Source organism: Pseudozyma hubeiensis (assembly GCF_000403515.1).
Source record: "Pseudozyma hubeiensis SY62 DNA, scaffold: PHS17, whole genome shotgun sequence".
In the NCBI taxonomy this organism is placed as follows: domain Eukaryota; kingdom Fungi; phylum Basidiomycota; class Ustilaginomycetes; order Ustilaginales; family Ustilaginaceae; genus Pseudozyma; species Pseudozyma hubeiensis.
Genome location: NW_012133799.1, coordinates 71,559 through 93,344, shown reverse-complemented (window position 1 = coordinate 93,344; position 21,786 = coordinate 71,559). Strand labels below are relative to the sequence as shown.

Here is a 21,786-nt window from a genome sequence, read left to right as displayed (position 1 = left end):
CCCCTCTCCCCTGCCCCCTCCCCCTTCCCCCTCGAGCTCTGGCGTCGGCTGCTTGTTCATCGGTCCTCGCGAGCTTGATTGTCATCGACGCTGTCGGACGCTCCTTTCGTCACCCTCCCACCTCCATCTCGCATCGTGCACAGCATCGGAAGGTGGACACTGTCTGCGAGGAATGCCGCACCACCGTCGCATCGCTCAAGTTTTGGCACGGTCATCCGTATGGCGATCCGAAGCCTCGACGACGTGCTCCATCGGCGAGCTTGCATCGCCTCGATACCAACAACGCCTCAGTGATGCTGCTTTTGCCGGAAGGCGCTGGGCGTCTCATCACGCTCGTTCCTTCAATCGCGCTCAGCCAGCCAGGATCAATGGTTCGGGTATCAGTGCCGTCCGTGCAGCGATCGGTGCCACTGCTCTGGCCGCGTTGACCCTGGCTATTGCCGACCCCCTTCATCTCGACGGACAGCAATCAGCACGAGTCAAATCGATCGCTCGAGCTCACGAGCAAGATGTGCAGCGCGAAGACGAGAGCCATCGCCCTTATCGACCTCTCCGTTCGCAACCGGTCTCGATGCTGCTCACCAACTACGCCGTCTTTACGCTGTGCTCCTTCTCATCCCTCGCCAAGGTCGGGCCGTCCCTGATCGAATGGTCCTCCAACACGTCGCTGCCTTTCGTTTGGACTGTCACCGAGTACGTCATCCGTCGCACCTTTTTCCGCCAATTCATCAGCGATGATACTGCCGAGGGCTCGCTGCCTTTGCTTTCTTCGCTCTCTCGCGACAACCTTGGTGCCATGCTCAACTTCTCTGTTGAGGTCACCCACGATGGCAAGCCTGCCAAAGCTGCTGGTGAAGCGCAGACATCCAAATCTGCCGTCCACCGCCCCTTCGTCGACGAGCTACTGCACAGCATCGACGTCTCGGCTAGGTTGGCATCGCTGCCGGCCTCGCATGGCGTTGTCGATAATAAACAAGCTGCCGAGCTGGCCGTCCGTCCCGACCGATCCGGCAGCACATTTGTCGCCATCAAGCTTTCTGGTTTGCTCTACGATTCGTCGGTGCTCGAGCGTGCGTCCGCTGCCATCGTTCCCAGAGAATGGTTCAGTGCGCCTCCGGAGCCGCTCCCGCCGCTCAGCATCAACGGCAAGGGTCCGTGTGGTGGGCTCGCTATCCCCATTGCTGCGCTGACGCCCAAGGACGTCGACGCGCTCAAGCAGCTCTGGGAAGCGCTTCGCGAAGTCGCCGAACGAGCCAAGCAGCACGGCAGCGTGCGGCTCGCCATCGACGCCGAGTACAGTTGGTATCAACCTGCCATCGACGCCATGTACGAGGCCATCGCCGCCGAGTACAACCGACCCGCCAAAGAATCAAACGATGCTCCTCAGGGAAGCGTCACGGGGCCTTTGGTCTACAATACGTTCCAGGCCTACCTTCGTCGAACACCCTCGCACCTAGCCGCTTCGTTCGAACGCGCCAAGCTCAACGGATACACGCTCGGTGTCAAGCTCGTGCGCGGTGCTTATGTTGACATTGAAAACCGCATCTGGTCCGATAAGATTGTCGATGCGCCTCCGATTCCAGGCAAGGGCGCCGACGCGGCCGCCTACGAAGGGTGGGGAAGCCCCGTTTGGCCCAACAAGGATCTCACCGATCGATGTTATGATGGCTGTGCCATCCGCCTCGTTCAAGAAGTGCACGACGATCTCGTCCGCGCCGGCAAGAAGAACGCACAACCAAACCTCGCCGTCGTGTTTGCCAGCCACAACACACAGTCGTCGCTCAAAGTGATCCGCGAGATGGTGCGCCTCGGCATGGCCAAACCGGCGCCGGCACTGCTCCAGGCTACCAAGGACGCCCATCCGGCGATCGATCGGAGCGTGCTGCTTCAGCAAGTGCCGCTGGTCGACCTGCAGCTGCAAGAGTCGGTGCGCGGACGCATCTTTTTCGCTCAGCTTTACGGCATGGCCTCGGTCCTCACCGCGCGAATCCAGGCGGCCTTTGACGCCAATTCGGGCGGTGTGGGACCTCACATGGTGCTCAAGTACATTCCTTATGGACCACTCGAGCTCACACTGCCGTATCTGATCCGTCGTGCCCTCGAAAACGGCGATATTATGACTGGCGGCGCCGCAGCTGAGAAAGCCCTTGTGTGGGACGAACTCATGCACCGAATCGGCCTTCGCCGCTGACTTTGCCGCATCATACGATCTGACCACCTGAGATGCTTGCTCTGTCGCTGAGCCGTCGAGCACTCTTCCTACATCTAGAAACCTAACCAACAAATCCGGCACGGTGCCTTGCCATTAACACTAGACACACCTCTGTTACGACTTTGACGATCTACAATACCCCAGGCACGGTGCCTTGCCATTAACACCAGGTACACACTTCCCGACACTGCCTCCTCAGATACCCAGGCACGACGCCTTGCCATTAACACCAGGCGTGCTCCCTTTGTTTTCACCTTGTCGTTCTGTTTCACTCGCATGCATTTTCTCTTGTCTCATGTACATCTAGGGCAGTCTCTTACTCTCACTCACTCGCGCATCTCGTTCTTAGTTCTGTAACATAATGGTCGGTCGAGCCACTTAACACATCGACACAGCGGCTTTCCGCATCAATCGCAATCGTTTTCCTCGAAGACCGTACACAGAATGTGGGGAAGGAGGGAAGTCGGGAAGGATCGTGGCTGCAGAAAGAGCCATGAGTAGCCTGACTTTTGAGCTGATCTATTCTTGCCAACCTTTTCTACACCGCAATTTTCTGTAATTTTGCAAAAGGGATAATTAGCTGTTTTTTGACGGTCCTCGGTGAATTGACCCGCTGCGAACTAGCGAGCGATGTTAGACTCGCTAGGCATCGGGGGATCGGTACATTTTCGGCGAGCTGCCAAGACTGAAAAGCCGCCTGACGTCCGCCTCGGTGTTGACACGGCGAGCTAAAAGTCGGTCAAGCTGCTGTCGAACGGACCGACGCAAAGAATGTCACCCATGTCGCATGACGCTGTGCACACCTCGAGCAAATGTTGACCGGTATGCACCTGTCCCCGTTGCGCTGCGAGCATCAAGCCAGCCAGTCGGCAATGTGGATTTCCATCCGATCTCCTGGTTCTCTACGGACCGCCTGTCAGTCAGCGCCGCGTCGGTGCTTGCACGGCCTCCAGCAAGCTCGGGGTCGCAAGCGGCTGGTGTCCTAACAGGAATGCCTTCATATGTGTCCACGCCGCAGTCTGCACCCCGCGCAAGTCCCGATGTAATCAACTGTGTTACCGAGCAACCACCGAATTCGCCGGCCGTCCCTTTCCAGATGAACAGATGAAGGAATGGAGAAAAACTTTGTTGAGGCTTGCGGCGAGTGTACCTGCTATCCGACGAGAGGAAGCCTCTTCTGGAACGCTGATCTCATGCTTCTACGACCGGACATGTGACGGGAAAGAGAGCCAACAGAGCCTTCAAGCAGATATAGGTAGACCGTCCGACGTCCGTCCTTCCTGCCATCTCGCTTCCCACAAACGGTGCTCCTACCATCAGATTCTTCCATCCTTGGCACAGCAAATCACAGCATAGCATCTCATATCACCATGGCACCGATCGCGATCGAGCCCATCATCGTGGCTTCCACGCCGTCCAGCAAGATCGCCCCGTCTATCACATCCAAAGGCACAGCCATGGACGCCATCTCGGACATGGTCGACGAAGTCAACGTGTACCGCGGCACGCACCCCTCCGCACCTCAACCGTCTGACTGCGACGACGACGAAACATGGCGGACCGAAGGATCCCGCTTCGACTCTGAAAAGGACAAGACCGACTTTCGTCGTTACGAAGACGCCCTCGATCACGTCAAAGCCTTCTACAAGACGCAGCATGAAAAGCAGACGGTTGCATTCAACATTGCCGCTCGCGAGCGGTTCCTCCACAACCACCATGCATCCATGACTGTTTGGGAAGCTATCGAGAAACTCGATACTTTGGTGGATGAGTCCGATCCCGATACCTCTCTGTCCCAGATTCAGCACTTGCTGCAGACGGCCGAGGCGATGAGGAGAGACGGCAAACCGGACTGGATGCAGCTGACGGGACTCATTCACGATCTCGGAAAGCTACTCTGCTTCTTTGGTGCTGATGGTCAATGGGACGTTGTCGGAGACACGTTTGTCGTCGGATGTGCTCCCGAAGGAACAGTGTACCCGCACACCTTCGCCAACAACCCCGATTCCCGCGACCAGCGTTACAACACCAAATACGGCATCTACCAACCCAATTGTGGCTTGCGCAACGTTATGCTCAGCTTCGGCCACGACGAGTACCTGTACGAAATCGCAAAACGCGAATCGACGCTACCCCAAGCAGCGCTCGACATGATCCGTTACCACAGCTTCTACCCTTGGCACAGAGAAGGTGCTTATCGACACCTCTGTGATGCGGAGGACGAGAAGGCGTTGGAAAACGTACTCGCTTTCAACCCGTACGATCTCTACTCGAAGTCGGACTCTCCTCCTGATGCGAAAGAGTTGAGGCCGTACTACGAAGGTCTGATCGAAAAGTACTTTGGCGGCAAGGACAGGAAGATCCAGTGGTGAATGCGATCGCATCGCTGTTTTTCGTGTGTTTGCCTCTTTTCGTATCCTCATGTCTTAAGCTATACCCTTTGCATCCACCTCTGCATCCGATCTCATTCCGCTGTCCGTGTCGTGGTCTGTGCACATGTCAAAGCGACCTTGATGGTATCGAAGCTGGCTGACAATCGCATTGAAGTATCGCTGGTGCGGGTCTACTTGCGTTTCAGATGCGAGCCAAGAACATCCTTCCCCGGCGTCCAGTATCCGAACAGCAGCTGTACGATGCCCACAAAGATGATGCAGTTGAGGGCAGCGATTTTCTTGACCAACATCGTTGCTGTTTCCCCGCCCGGGACGAGACCGAATGGCAGGCTGTGATGCGCAGAACAATGAAACGAGAAAGATCAGTACGATTCCGACGGCAGATTGAAGCACTAGCGATACTTACTTTTGAGGCGCATAGAGATCCTGTTGACTCTTGACGTAGAACTTGCCATCGGCGCCACGTTGCAGTTGAAGAGCTACGACGATGCGTGCGTCTTTGGCGATGACATCTCGCACGATGGGGAAGTTGGGTCGCAGTGTCTGGACCGCTTCGATGAAGCTGAGGGAAGGTAAAAAGATCAGACAAAAAGGACAGGCAGCGAGAGGCGAGGAGGTCAGGAACAGTTGTAGCTTTTCCGTACGACGACATTGACGCTACTCACAGCTTGTTCGTCTGCTGGTCGAAGCCAGCAGCGTAAACTTCGATGTCAGACCTCGAGATGACTCGCAGCCACTGGTAGATGGGCAGGATGCCGTTGTCCCTCGAATTGGGACCGCTCGTCACTGTGCAAAGCGGATGGTCGAACGAAGCATCGGGTGCAAAGTACCTTTGCATGCAGTACTTCTGCTCGGACGCATTCCTAGCCGCGACGAGTCCTTTGACGACGCCACGAATCTCGTTGACTGGGTCCTCCATCGTGCAGAAGTGAATATGTCGAACTAGACGAGAGAGAGAGAGAGAGAGAGAGAGAAAAGAGAAAACGGACGAAAGGTGGGACGGAGGTTGTACGAGGCGAGCGAGGAAGAGGCGCACGTTGCGCAAGGTGGTGGCTGTGTGGAGGCATCACAGTGCATTAGATGTACTGCCTATCTACAACCTATTTCTTGCGGATGCGTGTGAAATCCCGCACACCCGGGTCTGCGGCGCGCAAGCGGGATATTTGTCGGTGATTTCTGGTGTTAGTCTCAAAATGTAAGACCGAAACGAAAAAAAAGCAATTTTAAGATTTTCAACCTCTCGAGTTGTGAGATCAAAGTCAAAATCGAAGAAATATTTCGAACTGTTTCATAAATCATTTGTGTCAGATCGGAAGCACCGCGCCGCGGGCAATTTCTGACAGCTCGGCGGTGGCGTCGATGATCGCGCGGGTTGTACGAGAAGGCGGACTTTGTCGCTTCGTATGGGAGGTCGAGATGCTCAATGCTCATTCGAGTCAAACAGTGTCGAGCAGATCTGAGTGCACGCGGCTTGTGGTTGTGATACGAAAGTGTGTATTGACACTGAAAACCCGATTAGAAAACAAAGACCAGGAGCCTACGCAAAGAAACTGGCTCGCGTAATGTGCGAGGGGATATACATGGACGTCATGGTCCAAAGGAAACTTTTTGTGTGAATGACTGGTGAAGTAAAAAGTGACGATGTGATAGACGGGGTTCTAGGGAAGATGCAGCAAGTGCGGGAAGTCCGTAGAAAGCAAGTGACAAGTTTGCTTACTGGATACCAGCGCGAGCAGCGAGCTCCTTGCGGTCCTCCTCGTCGGCATCGTACTCCTTTGTCTCGGGGACGAAGAGGACGGTGACGATGGCACCGAGGACGGAGACACCGAAGAAGATCCAGAAGACACCCTGGTTTCCGAGCTTGGTCTTGTTGGCAAGGTACGAGAAGAAGAGCGACGACAAGATGGCACCGCACTTTCCGCAAGCGGCACAGAAACCGTGAGCGGTAGCACGAACACGGGTGGGGAAAGCCTCGGCGGGCACGATGAACGTGGTGGCGTTAGCACCGAAGTTGAAGAAGAGCTGAAGGAAGACGAAGACGACGAAGAAGGGGCCGGTCTGGTGACGGAGGGAGTTGAACTTGCCGGCCAGGATACCGAGGAAGAGGGCGTTCATGGTGAAACCCATGATCTGGATGGGCTTGCGGCCGACAATGTCGATGGTGAACATGGTGAAGAAGTAACCGGGCAGGAAACCAGCGACGGTGATGATCAGGTTACCAGTGGCGGTCTTCATGAGCTTGCCCCAGGTGGAGCCGTTGGTGAAGCCGATGGCAGACAGGATCGAAGACTGGTTGAGGTTGATACCGTAGAAGGTGATGTCGACAAGGAACCAGGTGGCGGCGCAACCGAACAGCTTCTTGGCGTTCTTCCACTGCGAGAAGTACTGGATGAACTCGTTCTTGGGCTTGCCGATCGACTTGAAGGACATGCCGACAGCGGTGTTCTCGATGGGGGTCATGTCGCCGCCGAGCTTCTCCTTGGTGAGGTCGTCCTCGTCCGAGTTGGCGCGGTTGAGGTTGTTGTGACCCTTGGCAATGAGCTCGGGGTCGTCCTGCAGCTTACGGGCCTGAGTGAAACGGGTCGACTCGACAAGGGTGAGACGGAAGTAGAGCACGATGAAGGCGGGGATCAGGGTAAGACCCTGAAGGATACGCCAAGCACCCGAGAGCTTGTGGACGTGGCCGGCGTCGACGTAGTGGCGGTAGCCAGCAATGACGATGACGGCGAAGATGGCACCGGTGAGGTTACCCCAACCCTGGTTGGAGAAGATCCAGCCGAGGAGGAAACCACGGTTCTTCAGGTGCGATCGGTCCGAAACAATGGTGGCCGACATAGGGTAGTCACCACCGATGCCGATGCCCATGATGAAACGGAAGACGGCGAGCCAGATGGTGATGCCGTGGCCGCCGATGCTGTCGGGGGCCGAGATCTGGAGGATGACGGCAACAATGACGATGATGAGCTCCTTGCCGTAGACAGCCGAACGACCGAACATGTCACCGCAGAAACCGAAGAAAAGCTGACCAACAATGTTACCGATGTTGGCAGCGGCCTTGAGCACACCACCCTCGAGACCCCAGTCGATGTTCTTGGTTCCCTTCTTGTAGTAAGCAAGCAGGATGATCGAGTAGATGATGTTGATGATAAACAGGTCCCAGGCGTCCATAAGGAAACCGACACCGGCAATGGTGAGAAGCTTGGCCTCAGCCCACGAGACGGCGAAGCGCGACCTCTTCTCGTTCTTCTCCACGAGGGCAAGGCCGGTGTCGCCGGCCCAGGCGTCCAAGTCCTTACCGAAAGCCATGATGGTTGATACTCTTACGTCGAAGTTGAAGAGTGAAGGAAAGGAGGAGGGGAAAAATGAAGTTGATGATCTTGATAGGATGATGATAGGAAAGGCGGGAAGAAGATGAGAAGGTCCGACCTGATATAGGTTTCGATCTGTTGAGTGGCTGAGGGTGCTGTTGAGCTTTGTATCAATGCTTCGGAAGACAGGTGAGACCTCGTCGCGCAGGCAAAGTGCGTCCTACGCCCTGCAATTTTTGCGAACGGACTTCCTGGCTTGGTGGGATGAGACCGTCGATTCCGTCCGTGGCTGCAGGTGGTGCCCGCATCGACCCACAGACGCACGACGAATTCATGAACCAACCACACGGCGAGCGAAACAGGAACACGTTTCAAGCGATAGGCCGTCGGCGAAAGCTGGGTGCCGCTCAAACTCGAGCTTGAAACAACGCACCCCTTCGGCTGAGAGCGTAGAGGTCAACCAGTGGATGCGGATCAAAATTGTCCGTGCCGGTCGGGCAGCTGCCAAAAAAAAGTTTTTTTCTTTCCACCCAGCACAAATTCTAGACTCCGGTCAACGAGCCCGCTGTGGAACCGGCATACCAGCATAGGACTTGTGGCGAGACGAAAAGACGACCGCGGAAGGAAGATCGACTTCTGGGTCAGCCGCCGCCGCTGTATGTAACGACGGATTCGGCGTCGTTGTGGATCCTCCACTGTTTCTCGCCTGCACTTCCGTTGCCTCGAAACAAAAAACTTCTGGCCCAAGAATCATGGTACCTGCAGCTGTAGAAATTTGCACGAGGCTCGTACCGACTGGACAAATCAAGGCTCCTAGCAAAGAATCCGATTTCGCGAGCCCCTTCTGTCGAATATAATATGAGAGCCCCAATTAGGTGGTGCGTGCATGTGGCAGCCGAAGCACCACTCGATTAACCGAGTTGCTGCTCAAAGACTTGCGTTATCATGGAGACGTTGTTACATGCCTGACTGTTGTGAACGAAAGCGATTCCGACGGACCATGGCTTCTCGCTTGGTGGAACGGCGGCAATCAAGTGGCCGCGGTATCGTTCAAGCTTGTGCGGTAAGTGCGGGCAAAAGCGGCGGCGACAACCAACCGCGGGAGACATAGGGAACGTGCACAAACAACTCGCAGAGTGCAAGACAAGCAGCCAGCGTGGAGAGTGGTGGACAAGCCCGTTCGAGCAAGTCGACCTTCAGATATGCTGGCCGAAAAAACATTTTGAATATCGTCGCACGTTCTTGGCAGTCCGTGTGGACTGGATCTGGAGTTCCGCCTGCTCCATCCATTCCTTCGCTGCTCGATGCCGAGGTCGCACGACGCCGTGATAGGTGCCATCTACTCGAAGGCACGGCAATGGCCAGGCTTTGACGGTGGCCACACAGGGCCACTCGGTCAAGTATGGAAGTCTGGGTGTTGATCTCGACCGCGCGGATCCCGACATTTTCGACAGCCACAGAGATTTCATGCACAGTGTCCACGTTCTTCGAGATGCATTTCCATTTCGCATTTTCTGCACTCCGCACCAAACACGTTTTTGGTTCGCGCTTTCTGATTGGCTGAAAGATTCGCGCGTGGCTCTGAGTCTCAGTTGTGGGTCGCACCAGATCAGCGGGGTCGGAAGGCACCTTTTCACATCTAAACTCATCTAACACGCCACCTTGGTATTAATACGAGGAAGATCGTGTTGATGATCGTACAGTACAGACCTGCTTTCAGCGGCTGTAAAGAGAAGCATGTAAGCTCGACCGATATCGATTTGGGTGCAGTCAAATCAGAATCGAATGAAGTGCGGATAGGAAGTGTGCAATGGTAGAGCTGCAAGTGGCAAGTCTTGGCATGCTCGACGTGCAGAAGCGAGGCTCCGATTGCCATTGAGCGCTCAAGTCCGTTAACCGTAACTTTACCAACCTCAAGACTTCGTGGTCGAGCGACGTCGAACATCAAACCTTCTTTCTTCCTCGCCGACGGCCTGGTCGAATTTGAATTTGGTTTCCTCGAGATGACCATGATTTGAGCGCCTCCCCGTATGTTGCGATGCGACACCCAGGACTTTTTGGCTCGTCGAAGTGCCGCACGCGAATGACCGCAGGAAGCGGCGACTCCCTCTTACTAGCTTTCAATGGTGGTCTCATGGGCTCTACCTGCGATGCCATGAATTGCGACTTAGTAAGCAGCCAAGATTTCTTCGCTACCACCGCAAACCTGCGCGTGGTGTCGGAGTCAAACGGAAGATCGCTAATACCTTGATCGCCGTAGGTACGAACGTCAAGCCGTGTGTTCTTGCGACAACTTGCCGGTCAAAACGTTGGCCGATGCAGACCTGAAACGTTTCGGTCGCGTCCGAACTGTTTCTTTGGCCCGGCCCGTTGGCGAAGCGGTTCAAATCCTCTTGCCGCACGACCGACCTTGCAGCTCGAGGAATGTACCTGCATGGACCGTGGAAGCAAGCATGCTCGTGCTCCGACACGACGGTGGACTGTTTCCGTCTTGCTCTCGTGGCTGACCTCTTGCCAGGCGTGTGAAGTCGTTCAGCACGCAACACCCTAAGCACCCGATATCTCTCGTTGTTTCTATCCCTCGATGGGGCATCCAATACTTTCCCCGAGACTCGAGTACCGAAATCGATCATACTGTATCTACAAGTTGGCCGATGACGACGACGGCGGACACGCAATAGGCTTCCCGCTGTATCGCGAGGGTTGTCTCGCCAAGCGAGTTTGTCGAGCTGCACGATCCGGAAATGAAACGAGACCAATCCGATTTTTTGGTTCCAAGCAGCAATGTTGGCCGGGCGATAGATATGGTACGAAGTTGGTTGATCGCACGACGAGGAATGGTGCAGCGGGGTCGGAAGTCGTCCCCACAGGCAAAGATAAACGAGAGTGGCGACCGACATGAGTGAACCGAGTCTAAGTGTGCTAGAGCCTCGGCTGACATGTGCTCGCCAAAGAGCATTCCGGCGACTCGAAATGGGCACGTTCACCTGTCGCTTCACGCTAATCAGATCAGCTCGCTTCTCTAATCACTGTCATACCGTCGTCATTCGCCAAATCTGTGACTCTCCATCAATGGTGCTTGTTTGACCTGTCTCGTTCTGTCGCAGTACGGTGGCGTTTGTACCAGACGTATTTGTGGACCGGGGAGGCTAGCTCATTCCTGCTGCGATAGGAAAGGCTAGACCAGTGTCTGTACTTCCTACGGTCTGGATCGCCGAACACTGTTACTTGCGAACCGCCAAATCAACGTGCACGAACCACGTCGTCTCCACCGACATCTTTGTCAGGCAATCACTCGCTTGGAGGAGTGCGATGTGGGATCGTCATCTATGATGATGTCTGACGACATGGATCACGTAGCGGCCCAGTTCTGTTCAACGCGGCTGACACCGACGGCGACGATATAACAAGTGGAAACGATGTTAGGCCGGACTGCCTTGACAGCTCAGATCCTGTGCCTGATTTCTTTGGATCCGATTTCGTTGGATCCGATTGCTCTCTTCGTTCATCTGTCCGATGCCTGCAACGACCGCAAACTTGGATCGACGCAGACGATACACAGTGTTGGCCTCAATCCAAAGCATTTTTGTCTTGTGTACCTGAAGCGCAGCTGGCAACGAGGATCAGCAACCCTGATCAAAAGACATCATAACCGCTGAGGAACACGTTTGACGATTGACTATTCGTACAGATATCGTTTGGAGTACAAGTTTTGGAAGACAAGAAGAGGTTGAAAGGTCGAAAACAGCGTTTAGTCCGATCTAGGCAGAAACAAGTTGACCGTCAGCTAGTGCAGGGTGCTGTCAATTACATTGCTTAAGTGTCTTCATCCGAGTCCGGCTCTTGATCGTCGACACGCGTGGGTTGGGAGATATAAAGGCTGTTGCCCGAATCCGTCGATTCCGGGGTCGGTGGACGTGACATGTTGGGGAGATTGTATGCCACAGCCTCATTCTCAACATAGTCCATGAGTCTGCGGTAGAGGCATCTGAATCCCGAGAAGGGATCGTCAGTGATGAGGCACCCGACGTTGTGACCTGCCTCGCGAATCTCGTGAACGCTGCGCGAGACGATGATGTCCATCCAGTCGTTGAGGTGATCGTTGGTCAGAGTTTGCTGGTCCGGTGGCTTGTTGAACTCGATACAGATCATGTCTTCGACAAAGCAGGTGATGCGATGGTACAGCTCGTCGATGAGGTCGTCGTCACACCAGATGCCTTGCCAAGGCGTACGAGTAGCAGAGTCACACCGGTCAGGGTAGAGCCTGAGGTAATCGATGTTGTAATACGTGATAAACGCCTCGCAAATTTCGGCCCGGAGGAAATATTCGGGTGCGCTTGGATCCTCGCTGACGGGACTCGGAGTGCTAAGATACTCGGGAGGAGAGGGCACGTCGGGCAAGCTGTCCAAGAATTCCTGAACTTCCCGATCCGTGGTGTTTGGAGAAGCTACGTTGTCCGGGTGGTTGGCGTTGGGCTCCTCTATATCAATCCCTCCGACCTTCCTGTCGGAGTCCGATGACGAGTCCGACATGTTTTGGCCGGAGTCAGGCTGGGGAATGGATTCGTATGTGTGTGACGCTTGAAGTCAAGAACAATGAGACCCGAAAGCTGCTTTGGACAAAGTAGGACTGGATCAAGGAGAGATAGATACTGCAGTGCCGTCTTGACGGTTTTTGTATCTGTTCTCGAAGAGCGCAAGAGAGCGCAGCAGCGTCATCGGCGCTATCTTTGCGTCCACCGCAGGTGAGAGTCAAAGCCTTGCACAGATGCTACGCTTTGAAGAAGCGGGATCGAGTGCGGCACTCCCCCAAAGTGACGAAGCAGCAGCGCACCAAGGTGCGCCGAGTAGCAGAGAGTGAGCGGCAGCGTCTGCGCGTGTCACACCACATGTTACTGCTGGCCATTTTGAGTTTGCTAGCTCGGTAAGATAGGTGAGAGGGAAGCAGGTCAAGAAGAGCCTGGCTTGATAGTGTGAAGGGACGTAAAAGGGTATATGGGGAACAGATCACAATCGCTCTGAGCGACGGCATGCATATGAAGTCTATTGAGCTTACTTATGCCCCACAAGATCGCAACTCAAATCAGCGCTGGCTTCTCTTTGATGGTTTGGGTTTTGTCGCACAAACCGTGAAGCAAGTTCATTTGGTGATTGGTTAGGCAAAGAAGCTACACGAACTTTAATGATCGCGCTGCCGTTGACACATTCCTCGCGGCATGGCTTGCGACGTATTGATCCGCCAAAGCTTATGCTTGTACACTCCATCTTTCGCGCAACTCGACAAATGTGCTGAGTAGCTCGACCGTCGCCAAGGCCACCATTGGTGTCACTGCTGGCGACGCCAGCCGTCCATGCGGGCCATGCCAACGGAAAAATCTGACACTTGGTTCATAAATGCATATTTAAAGATGTTACGTCCTCATGGACCTCCGAATTTCCTCTGATTCAAGTCACCGTGCTTACGCCCCGACGTGATTCAAACTATTCGAGACTGACGATTCGTGTCTGGACTCTGCTCTGCAGTCGGACAAACAATTATGATGCAATCACACTGACTGCTCTGCAGGCTCGATTTTTTTTTCTCATTCGCCCCCACATGACATGCCTGTCACAGAGTCGTCATTCCAGTGCGAGCGGTTGTACAGAGCCAGAAGCGGAACTGCTGCATTTCAAAGGCCGCGTGATCTTCGAGACCCTGCGTGCCGTAGTGTCGATGGCTATTCGACGAGCAGTCAGGCGTCTCGGAACTCTTGTCGCGACTCCCAGTGTCTTGACCGCAAAGTCGATCGACCCTGCATGCTACCCTCGTCTAGATCGGTCTATCTTCTATACCACATCAATCTTTACGCATCGATGAACACATGTTGGACGCTGTCATCATCAAGACGCTGCGGGCGATCTTGCCCGTGGTCACACCCCTCATCACACCCAAGCAATCGCCAGCGCCCAAGCCCAATGTGACGACCTACATTCCTTCTCCGTTTGTTCCCGGCAAGATCACACGCAAGGAACAACGACGTCGACTCAAAGCAGACATATACTGGCCATCCGGCCAGCCTGACAACGTAGCGCTGCCCATCGTCGTCAACCTGCACGGATCCGGGTTTTGCTTTCACACCCACGGCGACGATGCCCGCTTCTGCTCGTACGCTGCTCGCTCGCTTCCTGCCATCGTGATCGACGTCGACTACTCGCATGCTCCAGAACATCCTTGGCCAGCAGCCGTCGAGGATGTTGATTCGGCGATCCAGTTTGTCCGACACTTCGCAAACGAAAATCGCAAACAGCGCCGCCGACATGGCGCTTCCGCAGGTACAGGCCACAAAGAATGGATGTGGGATCCACACCGTGTGGCGCTCGTCGGTTTCAGCTCCGGCGGCAACCTTGCTCTGATTGGTTCCACTCGCTCCGAACACCACGGCGGTGTTGCAGCCGTGGTCGCTTTCTATCCATCCACCAACCTGGACGAGGATCCGTACTCCAAGCCGCAGCTCACACCACTGAAAGGCGCTGCTGGCGGCAAGCTCCCGCCGTGGCTACGCAAAATCCTCTACCGACTCTACGTTCCAATAGAAAAGGTCAAAGATCGCAAGCAGCCCCTCATCTCACCACTCTACGCTGATCCAGCTTCGTTCCCTTCGTCAGTCACCATCGTTACAGCGGAGCAAGACTCGCTCGCTCGCGAAGGTCGAAAGCTAGCCGACAAACTCGGCTCGAGCTCCGCGTTTAGAGGCACAGTCGTCCATTGGGAAGCGCCAGGTCAAGGTCACAATTGGGACAAAATGACAAAGCAAGGGACAGAGCCCGAAAAGCTCAAGGATGAAGCCTACTCTTTGACGATTCGAAGGATTCGAGATGCATTTGCAAAGGTGGCCGTAGGGTATGACGATGCCGGGGAGCAGCTCGACGAGGTTGATGAAGAGGACCTACTCGACACTGAGGAGCAGATGAGTTCGAGCATCGATCACAGGCCATCTGGTGTCGGTACAAGACGCTCTCGTTCCAGCTTCAATACCGCCACCACTGGCGGTGGAAGAGACTCCCTTTCGAGACCTGGAACGATAAAGAGTCCCAAACTTTAGATCGACTTCTTGCATGTCCCTCTTTGTCTCAGATACCCCGCTTCACAATCTCTTGTGCTTGCAAGCTCGCATACCTCAGTCCAATCGCAGTCTTCAATGAAAACGGTCACGAGTCCGGTGGAAGTAAAACGATGCATTGTGCAACGACTGCGCCAGCCTACGCCTCGCCCACCTTCTTGATATGCTTGAGCGGAAGATGTACGCGTTCGTTCCTTCTCCAGAAGTCCATCAGGATCCTCGCGGTGCGCTCAGGCGCGTCCTCGTGCAGCGAGTGACCCACGTCCGCAATCACCTCGAGCTGATACTTGCCCTGCATCTGACCGATCATGAGTTCTCGATCCAGACGATCCGTCCCTGCCAAAAGCAGCAGACGTGCAGTCTTGACGCTCAAGAAGCGCGAAGATAGGCCTTGGAACCAGCCCGGCCAGTACGGTTCGGTGGCTAGAAGATCGGCTCTCCATCGATAGGCGTGTTGCTTGGGATCTGGCCGCGAGGTATCTGAGGATACGTCGTCGAGAACTTCTTGCTGCTCGTCCCGTTCTCCAGATTCGACAGTGCTGGAGGGCGCGAAAGCAGGATTGGGTGCTATCAAAGGCGGAACGCTGATGCGTGCACTTTCGAGGTTTGCGATGGTCTTGCTATCCACGTGCCATCGGATGGCAGTTTCTACGGAACTGAACCCAGATGGGTGACCTAGCACGACGCTTCGCATCACGCTGAGTGCATCCATCGCAGTCCCTTCTACAACGTCAAGCACTGCCACGCCTGTTATACGATTGAAGCCTTTCGCCGAGAGAGCGTGTGCTGCAGACACAACCACAGACCCACCCATTGAGTGACCGACAAGCACCAAAGAAGGCATTTCTTCCGTTCGTGGAAACATTGTTGACAGGAGTGAGGTCAGATCTGAAGAAAGAGCGTCGATCGACATGTCGAGCGGGTCCGTGTTGACGTCGTGCAGCCGCGTACGTCCATGCCCTCGACAGTCGAATGCGAGTACGCCAACTTCCCCTCCGCTGGTCCGTGTGATTTCGGCTGCCGTCAAGGCGTACGAGAGAGCGCTGAAGCCCGCTCCATGGTGAAAGACGAAAAGCGTTCCTGGACTCGGTGAAGCGCTCTGCTGTGATGGGCCGGGTAGCTCTTGATCTTCCAGGTCGCCCTCAACTGTCGAAAGTCCGAATCCAGGTTTAAGCGTCGGCAAGGAGGGAGAGTCGACGTTGACGCTGAGATCCAAAGGTACAGGTGCTCTTGCGGCGGTAGCTTTCGGCTGTGTCGCAGCCTTCGGCCGTGGTGGAGTGTAGTAGACACGAAAAGAGCCCGAGCCAGTAGCTAGCGGAACGTTCACCTCTAGTGCTTGCTCAAAGTAGCCTTCGGCTGTGCGTGGAGAGAAGTCGTCCGTTCGTGGCTGGCGCTTAGACAGACGCGGTATCGCTGCAGGAGCAACGACATGTTGTTCCTTTCCCTCTTCGTCCGCTTCGGAAAACGATGGGACTGGCGGAAGCTTGGAGAGTTTACTCTTGACGTACGAGCGTTGAAGGTCGGACATGTTCAAGATCGTGCGGGAGATGATGGGATGGCGGAAGAAGGCAAAGCATGCAAAGAGCTCTGCAGTCAGGGTCCTGCTCAAGACACCGAAGGAAAGTGGAGAAGATCACTAACAATTTAACAAATTTGTTCGGCTTTGGCCGAAGTGAACTGCCCGCCCCCATACCAAGGACGGAGACAACCCTAAAAAGTCGGTTGTCGGGAGGATGACTAGCCGCGGTGCGACTATGACGTGGAGGCTGCATGAGTCGCGGGTTTGTGGTACAGCGACGCTCGCCTTCCATCTTCCTGCTTCTCGCTCATCCACAATCCGCAAATCGACTCACCTAGGAGTTCGAACAATGCCTTCAGCAGCAGCAAGACAGCGCAACAAGAGGGCTCTGGAAACCACAGGAGGCGTTTCTCGACCTCCACCGAGCAGAGGTAAAGGCAAAGCGCGCGGACTCGGCGGCGGAGCAGACTCGTCGAAGCTTCAATCGCTCCTGTTCATTCTGCTGGCAACGACGGTTCTGCTGGTCGGCTACCAAGCAGCACGATTCTACTTCCGAGGACATGCAGCACTCTCACCGCTCTCGGCATGGACCAAGACGAAGTATGGCGCTAACGACCGATCCAACAAGGCGGTAGGAGGAGCAGTCGGAAGCGATGCAAGGACAAAGTTCAACAAGCTAGCTCCGGAAGGAGGTGTACTAGGCGCCCCGGCTCTCGTTCCTGGACAAGAAGCGACCGACTCGCTAGACGAATTGCGCAAGAAGCTTGGGACCGAGGGCGAGCTGGACGCTCAGTTTGATGACGATGGCAACCTCGACCTCGCTACGATTCAGAGGATGCTCGATATCCTGTACAAGCCAGCAAGAGATGGCGCAAAGGGAGCAGCACACGCTGCGGGACGTGTGCTTGAAGCTGTGACTGAAGACGAGGTCGATGTAGACGCGGCTGACGCGGCTGAGGTTGCCGACGAAGCCACGCCTTAGTTTCCGATCCACATCGACAAGAGGTGCTCTTGTCTGTACTATTCACATGAAGCTGTCACACCAGCGCAAACCAATAAATGCAATCAATGTACGTGAAAAGATTGCTACGAGTGACTGAATGTGTCTGACAGCCCACGCTCCCACACATCCAGTCCAGACAGACAAACGAGTGAGGTCACATTGGTCGTCGGCTCAGTGGTGCCGCAAGCCTGCGCTCGCAGACCGAAGAACAAGCTGCATCGAGCACCTCATGAGCGTCGCCAAACCATAATTCGCTCGACATCCGGCCGTGTCTCTGGTCCCTTGGGCTTCAACTCAGCCAGCTCCTTCCAGGCAGCGCTCGAATCCGCGTTCTTCTGCGAACCGAGCAGCTCGCGGACCAGCTGAGGCGAGATGGAAAAAGGTGGACCTCCAGGACGGTCTCCCTGGATGGGGAAGACGAGAGCGATGAGCATTCCATCCTTCTGCAAAAGTCTTGTGTAGGTCTCGGCCCACTGCGTGCGAAGTGGAGGCGGAATGGCGCACAAGAAAGTGTAATCGTACGCGAGCCTTGCCTGCCCCGGCTTGGACAGCTCCGATACTACGCTCTTGTTGCTTCCGAGGGAGAAGAAGTCGGCTTCGGCGAAGTTGACCCTCGAGTCGAGATCAGTAGAAAGATTTTGGTCATCGAGCCACTGTTGAAAGGTTACGAAAGAGACATGTTGATAGGTTCAGAAGTGAGTGAATGGCAAATCGACGTGTCGACTTCAAGCTGCTCGGACTCACCTTGTTCGCTGCAGCGACAGCAGCGGAGCTGATGTCGACACCGTACGTCGTCATCCCACGCTCGGCGAATACTTTTGCGTCATAACCCCTTCCGCAACCGGGAACCACTGCCGTGCCATCACCTTTGGGAATCGCTTGAGAGATGGGAATAGGATTGCCGTCGGCGTCAGGGACCTGAGTGTCGGCATCGTGTGCACCTTGGAGCAGCTCCACCAGGGCGGGCTGAGGTTTGTTCGCGTCCCACGGTGTGGTGCTGTCGACCCAAGCCTTGTCCCATGCTTTCGGATCGTTTGGGACGTCGGAGTCAGCGAACAGTTTTCGCAGATTCTGGATCTGGTCGTCCTTGGAGAGTGAGGATGCCATTTTTATTTCGTTTGGCTGGACGAGGTGGTGGAAGCCGGAAAGGTGAGCGGTGAGCCTCTTGGTCGAAGCGCAACGAGTAGTATGGGCGAAGCGTGTGATGCTCAGCAGCCTCAGCATATGCGACGTTTGGCAATCTAAGTCGAAAGCGTCCTCCGCTCACGTTCCACCACGATACACACCAATTCTCAGTGCTTCGTATGCGTTCGCGCCTTGTGGCCGAAGCGGGCAACTTGCCGAAGTGGAGGAGGCGAATGGAATTTTGGGCCACTCAATTTCACGCCGTAACATGTTACCAATTTCTACTCGCTGGGCTTCACACGGCCCATGAAAGCATCTTCGTGGCAGAGTCGACACCGTTGTTGATCCAATGATCGATGGTCTTTCGTGTGATGCTATGCTACATGTGGCTACAAAAGTGCAATCAGACATGGTATCTCCAATCGAGGCGACGATCTCCCAATCGTTTGAGCTCATCTTGGCTCTCTTCCTGGACCTTTTCGTGCCCCTGGCTAGCCTGTACAGCATCCCTTCGACGATTCTCTCTGCTGAGAAGGAACCACAGCGCGGAAGCAGCTCCAATACCAAAGCCGAGCCAGACGATGCTCAAGCCGTGGCTGATGTGGTAGTTAGGATTCTTGAGTGCACCGAGCGGACGACGGTAGAGCTGAACGCCGACAATACTTCCCATGTTGCCGAACCCGATCTGCATAGCCAACGCTGTCGCTCGCTTCGTCTGGCCGGAGACGTTCTCGGATGGCAGCGAGAGCAGCAGCGCATTGCCGGCGTACACGCCTGGAGTGGTGATGAAAATGGCGACGTAACGACCTGCGACTGTTGGCGACGTGATCTGGACAATGTAGCCGACGATGGCGAGACAAGCGGAGCCGATGATGAAAATGAGCCTACGGTTGACGACGAAGGAGATATGGGCGATGCTCATGGTGAAAATGAAGGCGAGGACGTACGGCGGTACGGTGAGCAGCTGCGCGTTGGCTGCAGTGAAGCCAAGGTCGGCGATGATGGTGGGCATGAAGAGCGAAATGGTGTAGAGAGCAAATGCGAATCCGTGGAAAAGCAGTCCGTACAGGTAGACATAGGGGTCCGTGAAGGCTTGCTTGACGCCATCCCACGAGAAGGATTCCTCGTCCAGCGAGTCGCGGTCCGCCTGCATTCGAGCTGCGATGATGGACTTTTCGCGGTCGGAAAAGGTGCGAGATTTCATCGGGTAGTGTGGTACGAGCTTGTAGGCAGCAAGCGCGACAACAATGGTCAACAGACCTTCGATGATCAGGATCCAGGACCATCCGTTCTTGCCGCCGACTCCTCGCATGAATCCGATGCCGTAAGCGAGGATGCCACCAAAGGCACCCGAGACGGCAGCACCCGACAGAAGGAGGGCGACACGGTAGTGTCGTTCCCTTCGGGGGTAAAACATGCTGAACACGAACACCGAGCCTGGGAAGAGACCACTCTCGCTGAGACCGAGGAAGAAGCGGACTGCAAAGAGACCTGCTTGATTGTGCACCAGGCCCTGAACCACCGAGATGATACCCCAAATGAGTGTCAGCGTGGGCAGCCACAATGGCGGCGAGGTCTTTTTGAGGACAATGTTGGCGGGCACTTCACCGACGACATAGCCGACAAAGAAGAGCGTGAGCGCTGTGGAATAGTCTTTGAGCTTGATGTCGGCGACGAGACCATCGAGTTTGGCATTACCTATGTTGCTTCGATCGAGGAAGCTCAAGAGGTAGAGGACGAGGAGGATGGGGACGACGACGATGTCGATCTTGCGCACGAGACGCCGCTCTTCCTGTCGGGTGTAGCGAACCTCGCCGTGGGAGGCAGTGTCGACGACGATCACATGGTTGTCGGGCACTTCGTGAGCTTCCGAGAAGGAGCCTGCCTTGCCGGGAGGTGGGGTCGAGGTGGCCGTGACGTCGCTCATGATGAGCTGACAGGCGGGAGCGCGCAAGCGGTATCGCGGGCGCAGAAGTGATGAAAGGGAGAGATGATGGGAGTGAGAAAAGAGAGGATACTATATACGCACTTCTCAAACTGGTGCAAATGGTTTTCCGCACACGGACAAGAATGACGAATCGACAATGTGGGACTTCAAAGACAAGATGGTGCAAGATGTTCCGAGCCGACTTCTTTTAGTCAGGGCAGCGGTGGAGCTTGCTGCATTGCCGAGTCCGCCTCGTGGAAGCGATTGACATGGACACCTTGGCACCTCGGCGTATGGTGCCATCGCGGTAGAAGCATTCTTCCGGAACAAACGGAGTGTCGCTTGAGTCGATGACTGCTCTTCGACATTCGCTTTTGACAGGGCGAAACGGCCATGCCGGAGCGCTTACTGTCCGCAAGTGCAGCCGGCTGGATTGAGAGCCGGCGTTGCGGAGCTTCGGCAGCAGCGGAGTCGGGAGACACAGGACCAAGCGATCACGCAAACCTGGGAGCGAGAAGAGATTGACGTAGAACCAGGCGATTTGAGCGACAAAGGCGATCTTGGAGAAGTAGGCAAGGCTTCAGTTGCGTGCTTCGCTTGTGTAACGGAGCGCACAAGTGGACACACCATCATTTGACGTCTTCAGCACGCCATACGACCACTTGCGCCGAAGCGAGAACATTTTCTCTGGCGGTGTGAGATCTGACGAGAGTTGCATTCTGAATTCGAAATTTTGTAGCTGTTAGACCGGGGGACAGACTCTCACATTCAAAAAAGGCCCAAAAGGCTATAACGACTGGGTGACGGTACGAGCCTCGCTTAGTGTCCATGCGAGTGTAGCGTGTTACAAGCTTTGGCCCGCGATCTGTGGCATCTTCCCACACAGACGTTGTAAAGGCTGCATTCAGAACAGGGAGCGCGCTTCAATATTCGTCCTTTGAACTGATCGTACATGGGAAGGTTACAAATGCTGTTGGAGAGAGCCAAATAACGACGACTCGTGCTGATCACCCCAAGGGAGTCACAAAGCCACGGAGCAAGAGGCAACTGTACTGTGATTTGCTGCGCGGCGCAACAGGAGCGGGCTACACTGGAATTGAGACAGGGAAAAAGATGTTGGGCGCCAGACCTCTATCGGATTTCAAGCCGAAGGCTAAACAAGGTGGAAAATCAGAAAAGCAGGGTCCTACAGAGAGGTG

The 21,786-nt window shown here is 55.2% G+C and overlaps 11 protein-coding genes across 11 annotated transcripts; 5 read left to right on the top strand and 6 right to left on the bottom strand.

The window, feature by feature from the left end:
* Positions 1-56: 56 nt before the first annotated feature.
* Positions 57-266, bottom strand: PHSY_001561 (hypothetical protein; the record flags this gene model as incomplete). Its single annotated transcript, XM_012332189.1, has 1 exon — positions 57-266. The coding sequence occupies one exon, from the start codon at positions 264-266 to the stop codon at positions 57-59; it is 210 nt and encodes a 69-aa protein (XP_012187579.1).
* A 305-nt stretch (positions 267-571) lies between these two features.
* On the top strand, positions 572-2,191 carry PHSY_001560 (proline oxidase; the record flags this gene model as incomplete). Its single annotated transcript, XM_012332188.1, has 1 exon — positions 572-2,191. The coding sequence occupies one exon, from the start codon at positions 572-574 to the stop codon at positions 2,189-2,191; it is 1,620 nt and encodes a 539-aa protein (XP_012187578.1).
* Positions 2,192-3,582: 1,391 nt separating this feature from the next.
* On the top strand, positions 3,583-4,584 carry PHSY_001559 (hypothetical protein; the record flags this gene model as incomplete). Its single annotated transcript, XM_012332187.1, has 1 exon — positions 3,583-4,584. The coding sequence occupies one exon, from the start codon at positions 3,583-3,585 to the stop codon at positions 4,582-4,584; it is 1,002 nt and encodes a 333-aa protein (XP_012187577.1).
* Positions 4,585-4,775: 191 nt separating this feature from the next.
* On the bottom strand, positions 4,776-10,813 carry PHSY_001558 (predicted inorganic phosphate transporter; the record flags this gene model as incomplete). The annotated part of the gene is made up of 8 exons (XM_012332186.1): positions 4,776-4,935; positions 5,012-5,167; positions 5,271-5,547; positions 6,330-8,089; positions 8,673-8,757; positions 9,624-9,636; positions 9,864-10,058; positions 10,160-10,813. 8 exons carry the CDS (start codon positions 10,811-10,813, stop codon positions 4,776-4,778), a joined length of 3,300 nt encoding a protein of 1,099 aa, XP_012187576.1.
* Positions 10,814-11,332: 519 nt separating this feature from the next.
* PHSY_001557 (hypothetical protein) lies at positions 11,333-11,572 on the top strand (the record flags this gene model as incomplete). The annotated part of the gene is made up of 1 exon (XM_012332185.1): positions 11,333-11,572. The coding sequence occupies one exon, from the start codon at positions 11,333-11,335 to the stop codon at positions 11,570-11,572; it is 240 nt and encodes a 79-aa protein (XP_012187575.1).
* A 157-nt stretch (positions 11,573-11,729) lies between these two features.
* On the bottom strand, positions 11,730-12,446 carry PHSY_001556 (hypothetical protein; the record flags this gene model as incomplete). The annotated part of the gene is made up of 1 exon (XM_012332184.1): positions 11,730-12,446. One exon carries the CDS (start codon positions 12,444-12,446, stop codon positions 11,730-11,732), a length of 717 nt encoding a protein of 238 aa, XP_012187574.1.
* Positions 12,447-13,509: 1,063 nt separating this feature from the next.
* Positions 13,510-14,995, top strand: PHSY_001555 (hypothetical protein; the record flags this gene model as incomplete). The annotated part of the gene is made up of 2 exons (XM_012332183.1): positions 13,510-13,620; positions 13,727-14,995. The coding sequence occupies 2 exons, from the start codon at positions 13,510-13,512 to the stop codon at positions 14,993-14,995; spliced, it is 1,380 nt and encodes a 459-aa protein (XP_012187573.1).
* Positions 14,996-15,152: 157 nt separating this feature from the next.
* PHSY_001554 (hypothetical protein) lies at positions 15,153-16,541 on the bottom strand (the record flags this gene model as incomplete). Its single annotated transcript, XM_012332182.1, has 1 exon — positions 15,153-16,541. The coding sequence occupies one exon, from the start codon at positions 16,539-16,541 to the stop codon at positions 15,153-15,155; it is 1,389 nt and encodes a 462-aa protein (XP_012187572.1).
* A 205-nt stretch (positions 16,542-16,746) lies between these two features.
* Positions 16,747-17,514, top strand: PHSY_001553 (proteasome component; the record flags this gene model as incomplete). Its single annotated transcript, XM_012332181.1, has 1 exon — positions 16,747-17,514. The coding sequence occupies one exon, from the start codon at positions 16,747-16,749 to the stop codon at positions 17,512-17,514; it is 768 nt and encodes a 255-aa protein (XP_012187571.1).
* A 248-nt stretch (positions 17,515-17,762) lies between these two features.
* Positions 17,763-18,759, bottom strand: PHSY_001552 (thiopurine S-methyltransferase; the record flags this gene model as incomplete). The annotated part of the gene is made up of 2 exons (XM_012332180.1): positions 17,763-18,188; positions 18,280-18,759. The coding sequence occupies 2 exons, from the start codon at positions 18,757-18,759 to the stop codon at positions 17,763-17,765; spliced, it is 906 nt and encodes a 301-aa protein (XP_012187570.1).
* Positions 18,760-19,063: 304 nt separating this feature from the next.
* On the bottom strand, positions 19,064-20,587 carry PHSY_001551 (hypothetical protein; the record flags this gene model as incomplete). Its single annotated transcript, XM_012332179.1, has 1 exon — positions 19,064-20,587. The coding sequence occupies one exon, from the start codon at positions 20,585-20,587 to the stop codon at positions 19,064-19,066; it is 1,524 nt and encodes a 507-aa protein (XP_012187569.1).
* Between the last annotated feature and the right edge of the window lie 1,199 nt (positions 20,588-21,786).